The sequence below is a fragment of the Entelurus aequoreus genome, linkage group LG24 (genome assembly GCF_033978785.1).
Source record: "Entelurus aequoreus isolate RoL-2023_Sb linkage group LG24, RoL_Eaeq_v1.1, whole genome shotgun sequence".
Classification (NCBI taxonomy): domain Eukaryota; kingdom Metazoa; phylum Chordata; class Actinopteri; order Syngnathiformes; family Syngnathidae; genus Entelurus; species Entelurus aequoreus.
In genome coordinates, this window is record NC_084754.1 from 2,205,216 (window position 1) to 2,221,977 (window position 16,762).

Here is a 16,762-nt window from a genome sequence, read left to right on the forward strand (position 1 = left end):
TTGCTTACCGTAGAAGAAGAAGCGCTTCCTCTTCTACGGGGAAAAAAGATGGCGGCTGTTTACCGTAGTTGCGAGACCTAAACTTTATGAAAATAAATATTAATAGTAATCCATATATAAGGCGCACCGGGTTATTAGCCGCGCTGTCAGCTTTTGAGAAAAATTGTGGTTTTTAGGTGCGGCTTATGGTGCGGAAAATACGGTAACTAGTTATTTCACTCGTTTTTAAGTTAAAGTTAAAGTACCAATGATTGTCACACACGCACTAGGTGTGGTGAAATTTGTCCTCTGCATTTGACCATCACCCTTGATCACCCCCTGGGAGGTGAGGGGAGCAGTGGGCAGCAGCAGTGCCGCGCCCGGGAATCATTTTTGGTGATTTAACCCCCAATTCCAACCCTCGATGCTGAGTGCCAAGCAGGGAGGTAATGGGTCCCATTTTTATAGTCTTTGGTATGACTCGGCCGGGGTTTGAACTCACGACCTACCCATCTCAGGGCGGACACTCTAATCACTAGGCCACTGAGTAGGTCTTTTTAGTATCTTTTTCGAAAATCTAGTCTTCATCTTGTATTTTCCCAGCTCTTTTTTGCCGTGTAATGCAATACTAAATGTACTGTGACAATATCATTACATTTAAAATAGTGTACTTTTAATATACAATGCATTTCCTAGTCATATCTATGGCACAAAATGGAGCCTTCAGATTTGTATTGGCACATTTCAACTTCCTTTTGTAATGTCATCGGCAGACAACAAACACTACCTTTGTTGTGTTCGTGCAAACTAATGCCCCTTCCAAAACTCTCTCTCTACAATAGCCTTGTGTTCATTTTCCTTTTGGACTAGCAGTTGTCTCAGGGGTGCATTTGAAATGTGATGGATCCTTTATTAAACATGTCCTCCTCCTCGCCCTCAGTGCTCCCTGCGTTGTTCAAGCGAGGTGGTTTCCCAGACGCTGTTGACTGGCGTATCGGCCTTTGCCATGGCCTCTTCCTCACAGAGAACGGTGGATCCTAATGGTGGATTGCACACCTCCTTTTTTGCTGGTTCTTCTCTTACTGTGGAACCTCCCCTTGGTGCCTTCATTGACAGCTCAGTAATCCCTGCTTGGGGGAGCAACGTGTCGTCTGTGCTGATAGCATTCAGCGGGCGTTGTAGCGCCTCGGTGGACCCACTATGGAGGAGGCGGTGTGGTGCAACTAGCAGGGTGCTGGGGATGCGGCGCGTGGCACGGGCGGATTAGCGTCAGCCCTACATCCCCCCACCTCTTTTTCTCAAACTGGCCCCCTCTAAAACAGCCTGGCCCACTCTGGCTCAGTTTGGTTGGCTGGCAGAGGCAGATTACACCGACAGCGCCTTGCATGCACAGCGCACACATCTTCCTGTCTAAGTGACAGCATGGGTGAGGGGTTGGTGTTTACAGGGTCTGAAAAGATCTAATTCTCTTAATGCTCTGTTGTGAACCCCCACTTCTCCAGTCCGTAAAATATACACATTTTCAGCTCCAAACAGATTTGTGTCATTAGTTGACACTAGAACAGACCTGGGCAAATTAAGGCCCGGGGGCAGCATAAGCATTTCAACCTGGCCCGCCCATTTTTTTTTAGATCTTTAAGATGGAAAGTGTAGCTGCCATTATGATGTGCAGTGATGTTTTCAAATGACCGTAAGTCTTGAACTATACAAAGTATTTCAATGGTTGGAATCTGTGCTTTTGCATGATATACTAGTTACTATGGTAATCTAATTAGTTACTATGGTCATCTAAGTGACAGCAGCTCAGACGAGGCACCAAGCAGTGTGGGTGGGGAGCGTTTCCACAGAGTGTTTCCAGAGCCTGAAATGCGGGTGTCAGGGACAGACGCGGAAGGAGATATTTACAACAAAGTTCTAAAGCTTAGTGATATATCAGATGTATCAGATTGTAGGTGTTTTTTTTTTTACCCTTCGCGTTCATATTTCGCTGTGTTTGTTGCATTTTTGTAGCGTTTCGCTTGATTGTAAAATATGTGGATGGAGAGGGGGTGTGACGTTCATAAGTTGTCAATATTCAGTGTTTTATCCTTCATAGTTAATATTGTGAATCCCACATTATTTATTTTCATGTACATTCTGGGTGTTTCATTCAGTAAAAAAAATGTAATTGCCGTTCCGTTTTTTAAGGCGGTCTGTCATCACGTTTTTAGCATTCAATCAGACATTATTGTGAGGTTTTGTGTTAGTGTTCTTAAATATAGATATACCGGCCCCCAAACACATTTTTTTCCTCTAAATTTGGCCCCCAAGTCAAAATAATTGCCCAGGCCTGCTCTAGAACATCCTCCAAGTAGACAACACAAAAATGAAACCTTCCTGGAGTTTTACTAAAGCTTTCTTTGCACCAAGTAGTCCAAATTCGTACTATTGATTGATTGATTGAAACTTTTATTAGTAGATTGCACAATTCAGTACATATTCCGTACAATTGACCACTAAATGGTAACACCTGAATAAGTTTTTCAACTTGTTTAAGTCGGGGTCCACGTTAATCAATTCATGGTAAAAACATATATGGTTTTTACCATATGTTATATACTATAAACAATTTTTTGTCTGAATAAGTCACTAATTGATGCTAGGTAGGGTTGCCTGATATACAGTAGATCAGTGTTTCTAAAGGGCTGGCAAAAAATATCTGTTTCTCAGCCGTGGTCCGTTTGGGCCGAAGCAGTACTCAGTTGTAATACACTTTTCCACCACTTGTAGCAGTAATGACAATATCAAACAAACAGAAGAAGTCTGGAGCTTAAGTCATAGAGACGTTTTTTTTAAGTGCAAAATTATGACTTAAGTGGTGAAGTTGTATTTTCATTTTAAACTTTAATTTTTTATAACAGTTTATTCATTATTATCATTTAGTAATAATTTAGTTTGAATGTTTTTATTTTACCCAGCACAATTGTATGTACATTTATTTTTAATCTGTTTTTACAAGTCCCTTCATTTTGAAGTATATTTGATTATAATTTATATTTGTAATCAGTCTTACCTAAGCCTTGATAATAATCTTTGTGATTAACACATGGTTTCATATCATTTGACAACGTTGTAAAACTGTTAAATTGTAAGTAGATTAGATTTAATTATTGAATATGATTAAAATCAAGAGTAAGATTGCTAATTCAGTGTTAATTGAGTGGATCTCAGGCCTCTCTGTAGTGGAAAAGTTGGGCCTCGAGGTAAAAAAGGTTTACAAGGTAGTGCCATGGCAGTAGACAATATTGTATACCGTCTACTGCCATGGCACTACCTTGGCCGACGATGGAGCTCTGAATACTATTGTTATATCGGGATAATGCATGTCGATGACACATTTTAGCGGTGTCCTTCAAACTTGACAGCGACAAACGAATGACCGAGCTAGCAGTTAATCTACACAGTGCAAAGCCACTACCACTGTTAAGTCAGCAATCATCGCCTCCATGGCGGGAAATCACTGGAGGACGAGGGAGAGCTAAACATGCTACACTACACACCATAGGAGAATATGCTAACTGCTAAGCTAGAGCTCTTGAATGGATGGATCGATACAAATAGTGACTAACGATACAATATGTATAGTATCAGTGTTTGATCAATACTACAGTGATCAGATCAATATTTTTTATCATCCAAAAATATTTTGGTGTTTTTGTTGTTACAAACTTAGCTAATAAGATCCTGGACACAGGAAGGTGTTAAGGGCAAAACTAAAGTATTACAATCCCAGCCAGTAAATATTGATGTGATATTGTTACACCGCCATCCTGTGTTTTTGTCTGATTATAATTGTGAGCAAAAATGTAATCATTCAATGATCTTGAACATTTTAGGTATCAGTACTGTCCCTGTAACTACATGGTATTGGATCGATACCCATATTTGTAGTGTCACTCAAAACTAATGTATTTAAACAACATAAGAATAAGTGCTTATTGCATTTTAAAATAAGTGAAGATAGAAACAGGTTACAACAGCATATAACCAGATATGAACAGCAAATTCGCAAGCTGATTAACAATAGTTTTGAGAAAATGATGCAAAATGAGACTGATGTACTGTACTCACTGTTAAAACCTCACTTTAGAAAGGCTGAGGTGGAAGTTAAAAAGCTGGGATTTATACGGTTAATTACTGCTAAAGTAGCCTGTTAATAAGATTTAAATTTTATTCACATATCACTTTTTTTCCACCCAAATATTTTAAATCCAAAAGCTGTGGAGGCCAATGTGACCAGTGTGGATATTTCACTGAGTTGGCCATGATATGTAGTCCGCACGCCAAAGGGGAGCGGGTAGCAGAGGGGAAAAATACCGATGGAAAATATCCTGGCTTCCTTTCCAGCAAGCAGGACCTATTCAGCCTCTGGTAGGAGCCAAACTCAAGATTAGGAAAAAACCGGCAATTACACACCGCAATGCTGAATGACATCTGCATTGAGTCTTGAAGTTCTTAGACTATTGTTCAAAGTAATCGTACTGAAACCAGCACTGGCCCAACCTGGACATGTCATACAAGTAATGGTTACTAGTAAGTCATTTAATACAAATGAACTAAACAGAATGACTCAAACTAAGTCTCAAACTAGGAATCAATCAATAAATGTTTACTTTTATAGCCCTAAATCACGAGTGTCTCAAAGGGCTGCACAAGCCACATCAGGGCAAGAAAAAACTCAACCCAATGGGATGACAATGAGGAATGCCATTTTCTTTATTACAGATTTACTTATGCCCGGTAATCAAGCCCAGGACCTTCCTATTGTGAGGCACAAGCACTAACCTCTGCTCCACCCGTGCTGGCTGTATGGTTTCTTAAACCATATATAGATTCACACAGTCACAACGTTAAGTACACCTGGCCACTCTTTGATAGATTTAGTGCTGCATCAAAAAAGTTGCTTTTAGCAACATTGATGTACTGTATTTTCCCGATTTAAGGGCGCACTGCTGATGAGCGGGTCTAGTTAGGTCTATTTTCATACAAAAGGCGCACCGGATTATAGGGCACATTAAAGGGGTCATATTAATTTTTTTTTTCAAAATTGAAAACACCTCCTTGTGGTCTACATATCCTGTAATGGTGGTTCTTAGGTCAAAATGTTGCATAGATGATATTTTACAGATCATCTTCAAGTCGCTTTCTGACAGTCTCCTCAGGATGCGCCATTTTGTGGGCGGTCTTATTTACGTGGCTCACCTTCGACAGCGTCTTCTCCCCGTCATTTTTGTTGTAGCGGTGTAGCGTGCAAGGACGGGAGTGGAAGAAGTGTCAAAAGATGGAGCTAACTGTTTTAATGACATTTAGACTTCAATCAATAACGGAGCAGCATTTCCTTGGGTGAATAACGTAAACTCACTACACCGGTATGTTAACACTTTCATGGCAAGTTTAATGACAGATATAAGTAAGAACTTTACTCTACTTTATATTAGAAATGGCAACAGCGGAGAATGAATGTCCCATACCAAGGGGATAGAGAAAAAGAAGAAGCTTATCGACTACGGTGTCGCCACGGACTACAAAGGCGGCGGCGCGCAAATTTTCAGGACTTATGCAGATCCCAAATACAGATCAGCAGGTACCAGAAGGTAAGAAAAGTTCCTTTTGCATAATATTGCGAAACAAAACACCAGTTAATGTCTTACCTTATACACACCATAATAATACTTGTATGTTGAAGCACAGTACAGTATGTGGCTTCATAGCTTCATAGCTTACCAAAGTCGTATTAATACATTGTTGCGGCGATCTGCCTGGAGGTGCGGCTGAAGGTGTGTGTGTGACAGCGGCTGTGCTGCTGCATGCGCGTCACAGCAGAAGCGCTGCATGCGTGTCACAGCAGAAGCGCTGCATGCGCGTCACAGCAGAAGCGCTGCTCCGCGGCGCGCCTCACCAGGTGTGCTCTCCAGCAGGTGAGCGCAATCAGACTGATGAGCAGCGCAGACAGGACAAAGCAAACAAATGCACCCGTTTCATTCAGTGTGCAGGACGGAGCTGAGAGCAGCAGAGACAGAGACGATCACTAAAACCACGAAAGCACTTCACAAACGCATGGGAAAAAGGACTCAAACCAAACGGACTACCGGTGAGCTCACCTCTTTCCACTGGACTGTTTAATCATGATCCGACTGTTGAAGTTTATGCGCTGTGATTGATGGCAGAGCTCAACTTCAGAAGAATGTTTATTTAGATAATTGAACTGTTAAATAAGGTACAATTGGTGCTTATTTTGTTTCTTTTCTTTATCTTATTCACCACAAATATTTGTTTTACTTGTAGAGACAAGAAATGGGCAATTAGGGCGCTTAAAGCCTTGTAAATGTAATTTGAAGTATATTAATATAGAGAGTGGATTTTGCTTTATTAAAAGGCAAAGTAAAACATTTAATTCATGTATAAAAATAGTATTTCTGTTAAAAGTGTTTATGTTAAAAACTACAGTAATATTGGTTTAAAATGCTTGATTTCATATGAATTAATAGAGAAGTGTCAAGTTAAACTTGTTGTAGAAATTCATGTCTAAAGTCTGTGTAAAATAATTTAGGCTAAAACTTAAGGTAAAACACGTTGCTTTAAAAGTAGATGGTTCTAACATGTGAACTATATTTCTGTTTATTTAATGCCTAATTTACCTTATTAATCTAAGTTAATTAAGTTAAGTGAAATGCTGGTTAATGTGTATTAATTAATGTTAAAAATGTACTTACCTTTATAAAATACCTGAGTTAATGTACTTACTTTGTTTGTTGCAAAATGCTGTATTTTATTTAAAAGCTTTTATTCTTGTGTGTTTAAAGGTTTTTCACCTTCCAAGATTCCAGTTAATAAACTGAAATACGAGTGAAATCCTGAGCCTCATCGAGTCCTTCCTTTTCAAGTGTGGGAAGCCATGTCGTTATAAATACACCTGACAGTGAAAAACCGTCTGTGACCAGCAAAAGACTCCACTTGCGGCCACCACCGAGAGGGAGGACACTCCACCTGGGGCCTGGAGGACAAAGACTGCTGTCTGTCAGCCAAAGAGAGCAAGATGGCTGATCCAAAGCCAACAGATGAACTGAAAGTGGAGAGGACCACAGCTAAGAGACAGTTCTCCCGCCTTGCCAACAACATTACGAGAACCTACATAGAGATGTCTAAGGAGGAGTTACAGGAGAACTTCAAGAAGCTGATGCTAGAGAGCTCTCGTGTCTTCGAGGCAAACGAAGAAGTGGAAGCCGCTTACATGGCAGACGCTGAGGAGCTGAGCGACCCCCAGAAAGCCGACATAGCAAAGACGGAGAAAGAATGTGAGCAGAAGACGAAAGAAGTCAAACTCCTAATCCGAGAGACGCTCTGGACCACATATGGAGAAAAGGAACTTTCCCTGGCTCTACAAGTTGCAGAGGCCGAATTCAGGAACGTCTCCTTCCAGCCAGACACAACTCTGGAGGCTTGTGAGTTCATGCTGACCCACCTACAGAAGTTGGTGGACAAGGCAAAGGAAGCGCACCAGAACTGGAACCACTGGGCTCCGCTTGCCGAGAAAAAGGACTTTGATTACCGTTTAAGAGAGCTCGAGGTGGTCCTTCCCAAGCTGGTGTCACAGAAGGCCCCCCTCATCCAAGCAGCAAGTATAAAGAAAGACGCTGGACCCCAGCCCATCTCAGCCCGCAGCTCAGCTCCAGTGGCAGCGATAAAGCTAAAGGCCACAGCCTTACCAAAGTTTGCCGGCAACCAGCGAAACTACTACAGATGGAGGAAGGAATGGGAGGCTCTGCAGAAGCAAGGTGAACCAACCGGATCTTCAGAGGTTAAGAAATTCCAACTACTGGATAGCCTTGATGAAAAGGTGGCCAGGGAACTACGTCTGTCAACGTACAGCTCAGCAGATGAGATCTTCAGAGTCCTGGAAAACCGGTTTGGGAACCAAGCCAGCATTGCTCTTGAGATCATAGAAGAGCTACAAGCAAGACCATCAGCCAGGAGCGGCCATCCAAGGAAAATCGTAGAGCTCATCCAAACTGTGGAAAAGGCCCTTTATGATCTAAACGAACTGGATAATGCAGACGCCTTAAAGAACCCACTGGTGATTAGATCCATCGAGAGCAAACTCCCAGAAACTCTGAAGAAAGACTGGCTCACCTATGCTGCTGACAGAGGAAACACTGTTAACCCCCAGAACCGCTTCGACAAGCTCATCACATTCCTAAAGTCCCAAGAATCTATATATGAGCAACTAGATCAACTGAGCAACGTCTTTGAACCCGCCAAGGAGCAGACTAAGCTCATCAAGTATGCCAGAACAAAGTCAGCCAAGTCCAGCAGTGAAACAGCAGGCTGCATCATTTGTGGTGACCCAAAGCACAGAAGAAGACTCTATTTCTGCAGAAGGTTTAGGATCAACCTAAAGCCATCGGAGAAGAGGGATGCAGCACAACAGCTCGGTGCCTGCAAGAGATGTCTCGAGGTCCACAGCAGCGACCCCTGCAGAAACACCACGTATCTGTGCGGGAACCCAGAGTGCAAAGACCAACACCATTACCTTCTCTGTCCAGTTGCCAGACCCCAGTCCCAAAGAACACCTAAATCCAGTCCAGTGAGAGCTGAGGGGAAAAGATACACCGAAGCTCAAAAAGACTTCCTATCCAGGCTTACCCCTGAGCTGGCGCAGCAGTGTCGAGACACCTTCTGCAACGTCACATCCAGAGCATACAACACCACAGCAGTTGAAAGAGGTCTTCTAGAGGAAAATGGCTTGCATGAGTATCCAGTGATCCTGATGCTCTTTGATGTCACTGCCAACGATGGACAGAGAATTGGGACCCTCATCGACCTGGCATCAGACACGAACTATATAACACATAGAGCTGCCAGCAAGTTGAACCTGAGAGGTGAAGATGTGACACTGGTGGTTTACGGCGTTGGAGGGATGAAGGTGTCTGTTGCAACTAAGCGCTACCTCCTCAAGATTCGGGTCAACACTCCGAGAGGGACCCTCAGGTCACATCAACTAATCTGCTATGGCCTTGATAAGATTGCAGAGTTTCACAGACATGTTCCAGCTATTAAGCTACAGAAAATCTTCCCAGATGTTCCCCTAAGAGACCTTGCTAGACCCAAAGAGGTGCAACTCCTGATCAGCCACAAGGAAGGCCAGCTAGTACCCCAGAAGGTTCGTTCTGTTGGCAACCTTGTGCTCTGGGACGGCCCCCTCGGCAAGACGATCGGAGGCACACACCCGGACCTCTTTGAAGAAGTCACCTTAATGGCCCACACATCAAAGACACACTTCGCAAGATCCATGAGAACTGCAGCAGTCAAATACAGTGAACTCATCTGTAGAGATCCAATCTCCTGCCAGTCTCCCGACAAGCCCCACACCCAGTCCAATACAGCCACTAGCAGCAGAGACTTTCTGAAGTGGTGGAAGTGGGAAAGTATTGGAGCTGCTTGTGAGCCAAGATGTGGAGGATGTCGCTGTGGGAATTGCCAACCCGGGGGAAAAGAAATGACACTGGCTGAAGAAAGAGAGATGGAGATAGTGAAAAACGGGTTGATGTATGTGAATGGAGACCATCACAGCCCTGATCCCCACTGGCATGCCAAGTATCCCTGGACAGAAGATCCAGCATCTCTACCCAACAACAGGAGAGCGGTTGAAGCCACATTCCTCAGGACAGAGAAGCAGCTGGCAAAGGAACCGGAGTTGAAGACAGCCTACATGTCACAAGTCCATGAAATGCTTCATCGCAAAGCTGCAGTGAAGCTATCCAAAGAGGTTCTGCAGAGTTGGACTGGGCCAGTGTGGTACATAAGTCACCTGATTGCACCAAATCCACATTCAGTCTCCACCCCAGTGAGGCTAGTATGGAACAGCAGCCAGAAGTACAGAGGCCTGAGTTTGAACGACATACTAATCAAAGGTCCTGACGTCCTGAACCCAATCAGAGCTGTCCTACTGAGGTTCCGAGCTGGTGTCTTTGCTGCCCTCGGTGACATCCGCAAGATGTACAACTCTGTCTGGTTGGAAGAGAGAGAGGTCCACCTGCACAGGTTCCTGTGGCGTGACACTGAAAAGGCTGAAATAGAAGACTTCGCCATAACAAGGGTCAACATGGGAGACAAACCTGCTGGTTGCATAGCCCAAGTCGCCATGAGAGAGACCGCCAACTTGCCTTCATTCAAACACTTCAAAGAAGAGAAACGTGTGATAGAGGAAGATGCATACGTGGATGATATCCTGACCTCTCACAACAACCTCCAGCACCTCAAACTCCTCACATCCAACATCGAACAGATCCTTAAAGCTGGAGGATTCATCATGAAGCCCTGGGTCTACTCCGATCAAAGTGGGAGGAAAGGGCCGAGAGGTGAGAAGATGGAGTCAAAGACCATGATCCTGCCAAACCAGCTCACTGAAGAGGATAACAAAGCCCTCGGCCTTGGTTACACCATTGAGGATGACACACTACATGTCATGGTTGCAGTGAACTTCTCCAAGAAGAAGAGGAAAATGCGCCTTGGTCAGGACTTACTGAGAGATGAAGTAAGAAGACAAACCCCAGATCCATTCACCAGAAGAGAACTGTTGAGCCAAGTCTCTGGTCTCTATGATCCACTCGGCCTCGTGGCTCCTGCAAAGCAGAAGGGAGCCATCCTCATCCGAAGAGCTTTTCAAGAAGCAAAAGTCATGTACTGCATAGAAGACACCTGGGATGCCGCCTTGTCCAAAGGACTCAGAGAAGATGCCATAAAGCTCCTAGAAGACTATGCAGAGCTGAGCCAACTCAGATTCACCAGACCCCTGACACCACCAAATCCACGTGCAAAACCAAGTGGCATCACCTTCTCTGATGGCAGTGAGCACGCATATGGCGCTGTGCTGTACCTACGCTGGAGCTGCAGCCATGGTGTTGTTGTGAGGCTAGTTGAATCTAAGGCCAAGCTGACCCCTCTCGACCACAAGGGTGACCCTGTGAAGGCGGAGATGTGTGGAGCAGTCTTTGCCGCCCGGTTGAAGAACTACTTCCAGAGACACTGCCGAATCGATGTTGAGAAGTGGTACCATCTCGTCGACAGTCAGACCGTCCTAGGTGCAATCCAGCGGGAGAGTTATGGTTACCAGACCTTCTTTGCCAACCGAGTCGGCGAGATCCAAAGCAGCACAAATGTCCAAGACTGGTGGTGGATTCCAGGGCCCGAGAACATTGCAGATATCATAACCAGAGGGGCCAGTCCAAATGACTTAACTGAGGAATCCGAGTGGCAGTCAGGTCCAAAGTTCCTTCGACTTCCTGAAAGTGAGTGGCCGAAGAAATCAGCCAAAGACGTCGCCGCACAAGCAAGAGACAATATCACAAAAATACAGAAGAAAACATTTGTCGCCGTACTCACCCGAAGTCAACAGAAAGCACAGGACCCAAAAAGAGTCCAAGAAACAGAGTCCAGATTCAGAAGACCACCTGCAGCAGCAGCAGTCCAAAAGCTACTGGACGAAAGGCGCTTCAGCAATCTAAGACGGCTGGTCGGGACAATAGTATGGACTTGGAGAGCAGTAAAGAAATTCCTGTGCCCCGGCGATAAAGAAAAGTGGGAGGCAGTACCTTCATCTGGTGTCATCACTGTGAACGAAAGAGAAGATGTGTTCAGAGACCTATGCTTGGCAGCACAGGAGGGCGTACACTTTCCAAACACAACAACAGACAGACTGGTTGTTTACAAGGACCAAACAAGCGGACTCCTGATGTGTGGTGGCAGGATCCAGACCTTCAGAGAAGACCACAGAGCTGTTCCCCTGCTACCGTTCCAGGCCTGGATCTCCACCCTCCTAGCCCGGGAAGCACACAGTGAGGGACATGAAGGAGTGGCAGGAACTACACTGCGGATGCGAAAGAAAGCATGGGTCATCAAAGGAAGAATTATTGCCCAAAAAGTTGTTGACAAGTGTGTCGTGTGCAAGAAAGCAAAAGCAAAGACCTGCCAGCAAATAATGGGAAACTTGCCTGAGGAGAGATCGAATCCGGCTGCACCATTTCAATTCACATCTGTCGACCTGTTCGGACCGTACCAAGTGAAGGATGATGTCAAGAGGAGGGTGAGCATGAAAGTATGGGGCGTGCTCTTCTGCTGCATGTCCAGCCGAGCCATCCATGTCGAACTGGCAAACACGCTAACAACGGAGAGCTTTCTACTTGCTTACCAGAGGTTCACTTCTGTCCGAGGCCATCCTCAGAAGATCTGGTCCGATCCAGGTACGAACTTTATTGGAGCAAAACCTGTCCTTGAAGAGATGTACAGTTACCTGAGACGACAAAACAAAGGATCACTAGAAGAATATGCTGCCAGGAATGGGACCGACTGGATGTGGAGAATCCTTCCAGCCGATTCACCTCACCGAAACGGTGCCGCCGAAGCTGCTGTCAAGATCACCAAAAGAGCTCTACAAAGCCTTGGTAGAGGAGAAGGCCTTGCCTTCAGTGAATTCCTGACTGTACTCAAGCTGGCCGCCAACCTTGCCAACGAAAGACCTATCGACGCTAGAGTCCAGTGCCGTGAGGACGGCATCCAATACATCACTCCAAACACCCTGTTGCTTGGTCGAGCCACACAAAGTGGAGATTTCAAAACATTCGACTACACAACTTACCCCTTCAAAAGGCTGCAAGAGATTCAAATGCAAGTCAGCTACTTTTGGAAGTCCTGGAGCCAACTCGCAGGTCCAAACCTGTTCATCCGCAGTAAATGGCATACTGCTGAAAGAAATGCTGCCATTGGAGACATAGTGTGGCTCTGCGACCAAAATGCACTGAGGGGTCAGTTCAAGCTAGCAAGAGTTGTCAGTGTGAACGCAGATCCCAAAGGCATTGTCCGAGATGTCCACGTGAAAGTCTCTCCAAGTGGGTGCGTTCAGGTGAAGACTCCAAACCCTGTCGTTAAAGAGTCCAGGTCTAAGGAGAAGGACTTCCAGGGCACCATACTGCATCGAGACGTCCGACGCCTTGTCGTCCTCATCCCGGCGGAGGATCAGGTCAGGGGAGACCAGCTCGCCTGAGAGGTGCGATCTTTCCAGGTTACACTGCAAAGATCGAGTGGGAGGTGTTGCGGCGATCTGCCTGGAGGTGCGGCTGAAGGTGTGTGTGTGACAGCGGCTGTGCTGCTGCATGCGCGTCACAGCAGAAGCGCTGCATGCGTGTCACAGCAGAAGCGCTGCATGCGCGTCACAGCAGAAGCGCTGCTCCGCGGCGCGCCTCACCAGGTGTGCTCTCCAGCAGGTGAGCGCAATCAGACTGATGAGCAGCGCAGACAGGACAAAGCAAACAAATGCACCCGTTTCATTCAGTGTGCAGGACGGAGCTGAGAGCAGCAGAGACAGAGACGATCACTAAAACCACGAAAGCACTTCACAAACGCATGGGAAAAAGGACTCAAACCAAACGGACTACCGGTGAGCTCACCTCTTTCCACTGGACTGTTTAATCATGATCCGACTGTTGAAGTTTATGCGCTGTGATTGATGGCAGAGCTCAACTTCAGAAGAATGTTTATTTAGATAATTGAACTGTTAAATAAGGTACAATTGGTGCTTATTTTGTTTCTTTTCTTTATCTTATTCACCACAAATATTTGTTTTACTTGTAGAGACAAGAAATGGGCAATTAGGGCGCTTAAAGCCTTGTAAATGTAATTTGAAGTATATTAATATAGAGAGTGGATTTTGCTTTATTAAAAGGCAAAGTAAAACATTTAATTCATGTATAAAAATAGTATTTCTGTTAAAAGTGTTTATGTTAAAAACTACAGTAATATTGGTTTAAAATGCTTGATTTCATATGAATTAATAGAGAAGTGTCAAGTTAAACTTGTTGTAGAAATTCATGTCTAAAGTCTGTGTAAAATAATTTAGGCTAAAACTTAAGGTAAAACACGTTGCTTTAAAAGTAGATGGTTCTAACATGTGAACTATATTTCTGTTTATTTAATGCCTAATTTACCTTATTAATCTAAGTTAATTAAGTTAAGTGAAATGCTGGTTAATGTGTATTAATTAATGTTAAAAATGTACTTACCTTTATAAAATACCTGAGTTAATGTACTTACTTTGTTTGTTGCAAAATGCTGTATTTTATTTAAAAGCTTTTATTCTTGTGTGTTTAAAGGTTTTTCACCTTCCAAGATTCCAGTTAATAAACTGAAATACGAGTGAAATCCTGAGCCTCATCGAGTCCTTCCTTTTCAAGTGTGGGAAGCCATGTCGTTATAAATACACCTGACATACATTTTGATAGATTTTTGAGCACCGTGTGTAATGTTCTATATTTTCAATGGAACATATAACATTTTGGTGTTGTTTACTTGAGTCATATTGCAGTCTACATGTATCTCTTATGTGTGACTGCCATCTACTGGTCACACTTATCATTTCACCATCTACCATATAAAATAGCTTTGAGGTCGTTAAGCACAACCAAAATGATTCCGTACATTAGGCGCACCGGGTCATGAGGCGCACTGTCGAGTTTTGAGAAAATGAAAGGATTTTAAGTGCGCCTTATAGTCCGAAAAATATGGTAACTGCAATACTGTGTTATTGTGCTCATGCCAAAGGCTAAATGAAAATAACACTTTATCCTAACTTATCGTGCGTTTCCTCAAACTAAGTCGTAATGTCACAATGAGTTCAGCGGCTAAACTGAACACAGAAGTAGTTACTTTATAGACCCACAGCTGGCCGGAGAGCATGAAACAATTTGGAATACACGGATACAGTGGCAGCAGTCGCTCAGCAAATGGGTGGAGACTTGAGGACACAGCATGTCCAAGCATAACCACAAATGTACGTCCGTCAATCTGTGATGTCACAAATGACCCACTGTTAAAAAATACTCCAAAACCTAGCAGTCAGGGGCATCCAAAACTGCTTGCAAGCTCATGCCAAAATGCATGAATCTTAGGATTTGACGCTTTGACATTGTTTAACACGAGTATCCAACATTGATACACTTCCCATTTAATGTGAATGACAATTCAAGCAAGCTGGTTATTATTGACTGTATAAAAATGTAGTACTCATCAAAATCATGACCAACAATTTAACTGGAAACGATTCCAGTTGGAATGTTTTTGTTTTGTCATCATTTGAACTGAACTATTATTTTCTCATAATTTTAGTGTTGTGGTCTGATGTTCAATTCCAGATTTGTATGATAGTTTTGGTGTGTTCCTCCAGATTTGATTACAATTAACCCTGTGAGTTGTTTGGAAATGCTTCTACTTCTTGATTTGTGTATCTTATTTTGACCAATTTTGCTCTGAGCTGTTATTTAGCATCAGTCCATAATTGAAGGTAACGGTAACGTGCTTGTCAGAGATGGATATTTGAGGCTGTGTCTCAGGCGACAGAACACATGGTGTTGATCATAAAGGACAGCTCACTCTCCAGTTCTGGCAGGCACCAAGCGACAGAGGGAACAAATCATGGCATTCCTGAACCTTGATCCAATACAAACAGTTAAAGCAACCGCAAACGATACCTCTTTTGCTGAATAATATGCAGATTATGCATAATTTTTCGCAAGGCACTGATTTTTCGGTTGTTTTATATTCCGGATATTACTGCCTCAAATCTGTGATCTACTCGTCTTTTGGTCCTGGATGCCTTGCAGGTCATGCTGTCAGGATTTTAGCACAAATAACGAACTAAGTGGTCTTCTTATGCAGACTGATGTGAACACCTGTGCGTAGTCATGCTGGAGAATGTGATGAACAGCCTTATATGAATGCAGACAGACGCATGCATTTGCATCGTACGAGAGCGGCACAAAGAAGTGTGATTGTGACACAGATTATGTGTGAAGAACATGATGCTGGTGACTGAACTGCACGCCTGTTTCTCTCCAAGGCTGTTGCAAGGGTGAAGCCAGCAGAAACAAATGCAGGAAGGCTTGAATGTGGTGCAAACTCAATCGAGAAATGTCAACTACACAGAAGAACCCCTGGCCCCGGGGTCTTCGAAGCTCCTGTAAACCGGGATGAATTGTTTTGAGGTGTCGAAGATGTTGTCTATAAGCAGACCTGTAGAAGCTCAGTGTTCGATTGGTTGCCTTTTGATGGAGTGTCTCAGAGCAGATGGTCGTGCCAGCAGGCCATGATGGTGCCAGAAGGTTACGCAATGGAATGATGCCCCAAAGACCTGACTGGAACACCGCTTGCCACGTTACAGTACATGTGCGAAGATATACTTCCCGCACAAGCCGCGGATGATGCTGTACAACCATACTGATATTTTATCCTTTCACATGCTTGAAGGTGCAATGGACAGCTGATTGACACTTTGAAGCATATCAGGAAGCCTCAGAGTGAGGTGACACCCTAACCCTGGCATCGCCGTGCACACAGATGGATTTGTAGCTTCCCTATGGCCGAGTCTTCATTTCCGGGACCTCTCTGGGCACGTGTATGTCTGCCAGTGGGATATGGGTCAGATGGTCAACTATCTTTATTGATGTCCTTGCCAAGAAAAGATCCATTCATTTGGAAGCGAAAAGGGTGTTCTCTTGGCTTTGCTTTTCTTTTTTCGGTAATAAGATTATTTGGGTTACTACAGTGTGTGGCTTGCAGAACCTTTCGCATGGCTTCTGCGGTGAGGCTTACGAAAGTGGGTGTGTTTGTACACAAGAGCATTAAAAAGGAACCATTCAGGCACCGCCAAACATACCAGGGGAACTTCAATGGAGGCGACTACGGTTGAAACGTGAAT

General features: G+C 44.1%; 2 protein-coding genes and 1 long non-coding RNA gene across 8 annotated transcripts in view; 2 read left to right on the top strand and 1 right to left on the bottom strand.

Annotated features, from left to right (window-relative positions):
- Window positions 1-16,762, bottom strand: part of LOC133641699 (uncharacterized) — a 526,583-nt gene that overhangs the window by 151,395 nt on the left and 358,426 nt on the right. The gene's annotated exons all lie outside the window — the stretch shown is intronic.
- reln (reelin) overlaps window positions 1-16,762 on the top strand; it is a 391,417-nt gene that overhangs the window by 73,882 nt on the left and 300,773 nt on the right. The gene's annotated exons all lie outside the window — the stretch shown is intronic.
- LOC133641690 (uncharacterized) lies at window positions 12,004-13,826 on the top strand. The gene is made up of 2 exons (XM_062035608.1): window positions 12,004-13,277; window positions 13,346-13,826. Exon 1 carries the CDS (start codon window positions 12,107-12,109, stop codon window positions 13,055-13,057), a length of 951 nt encoding a protein of 316 aa, XP_061891592.1. The 5' UTR covers window positions 12,004-12,106; the 3' UTR covers window positions 13,058-13,277; window positions 13,346-13,826.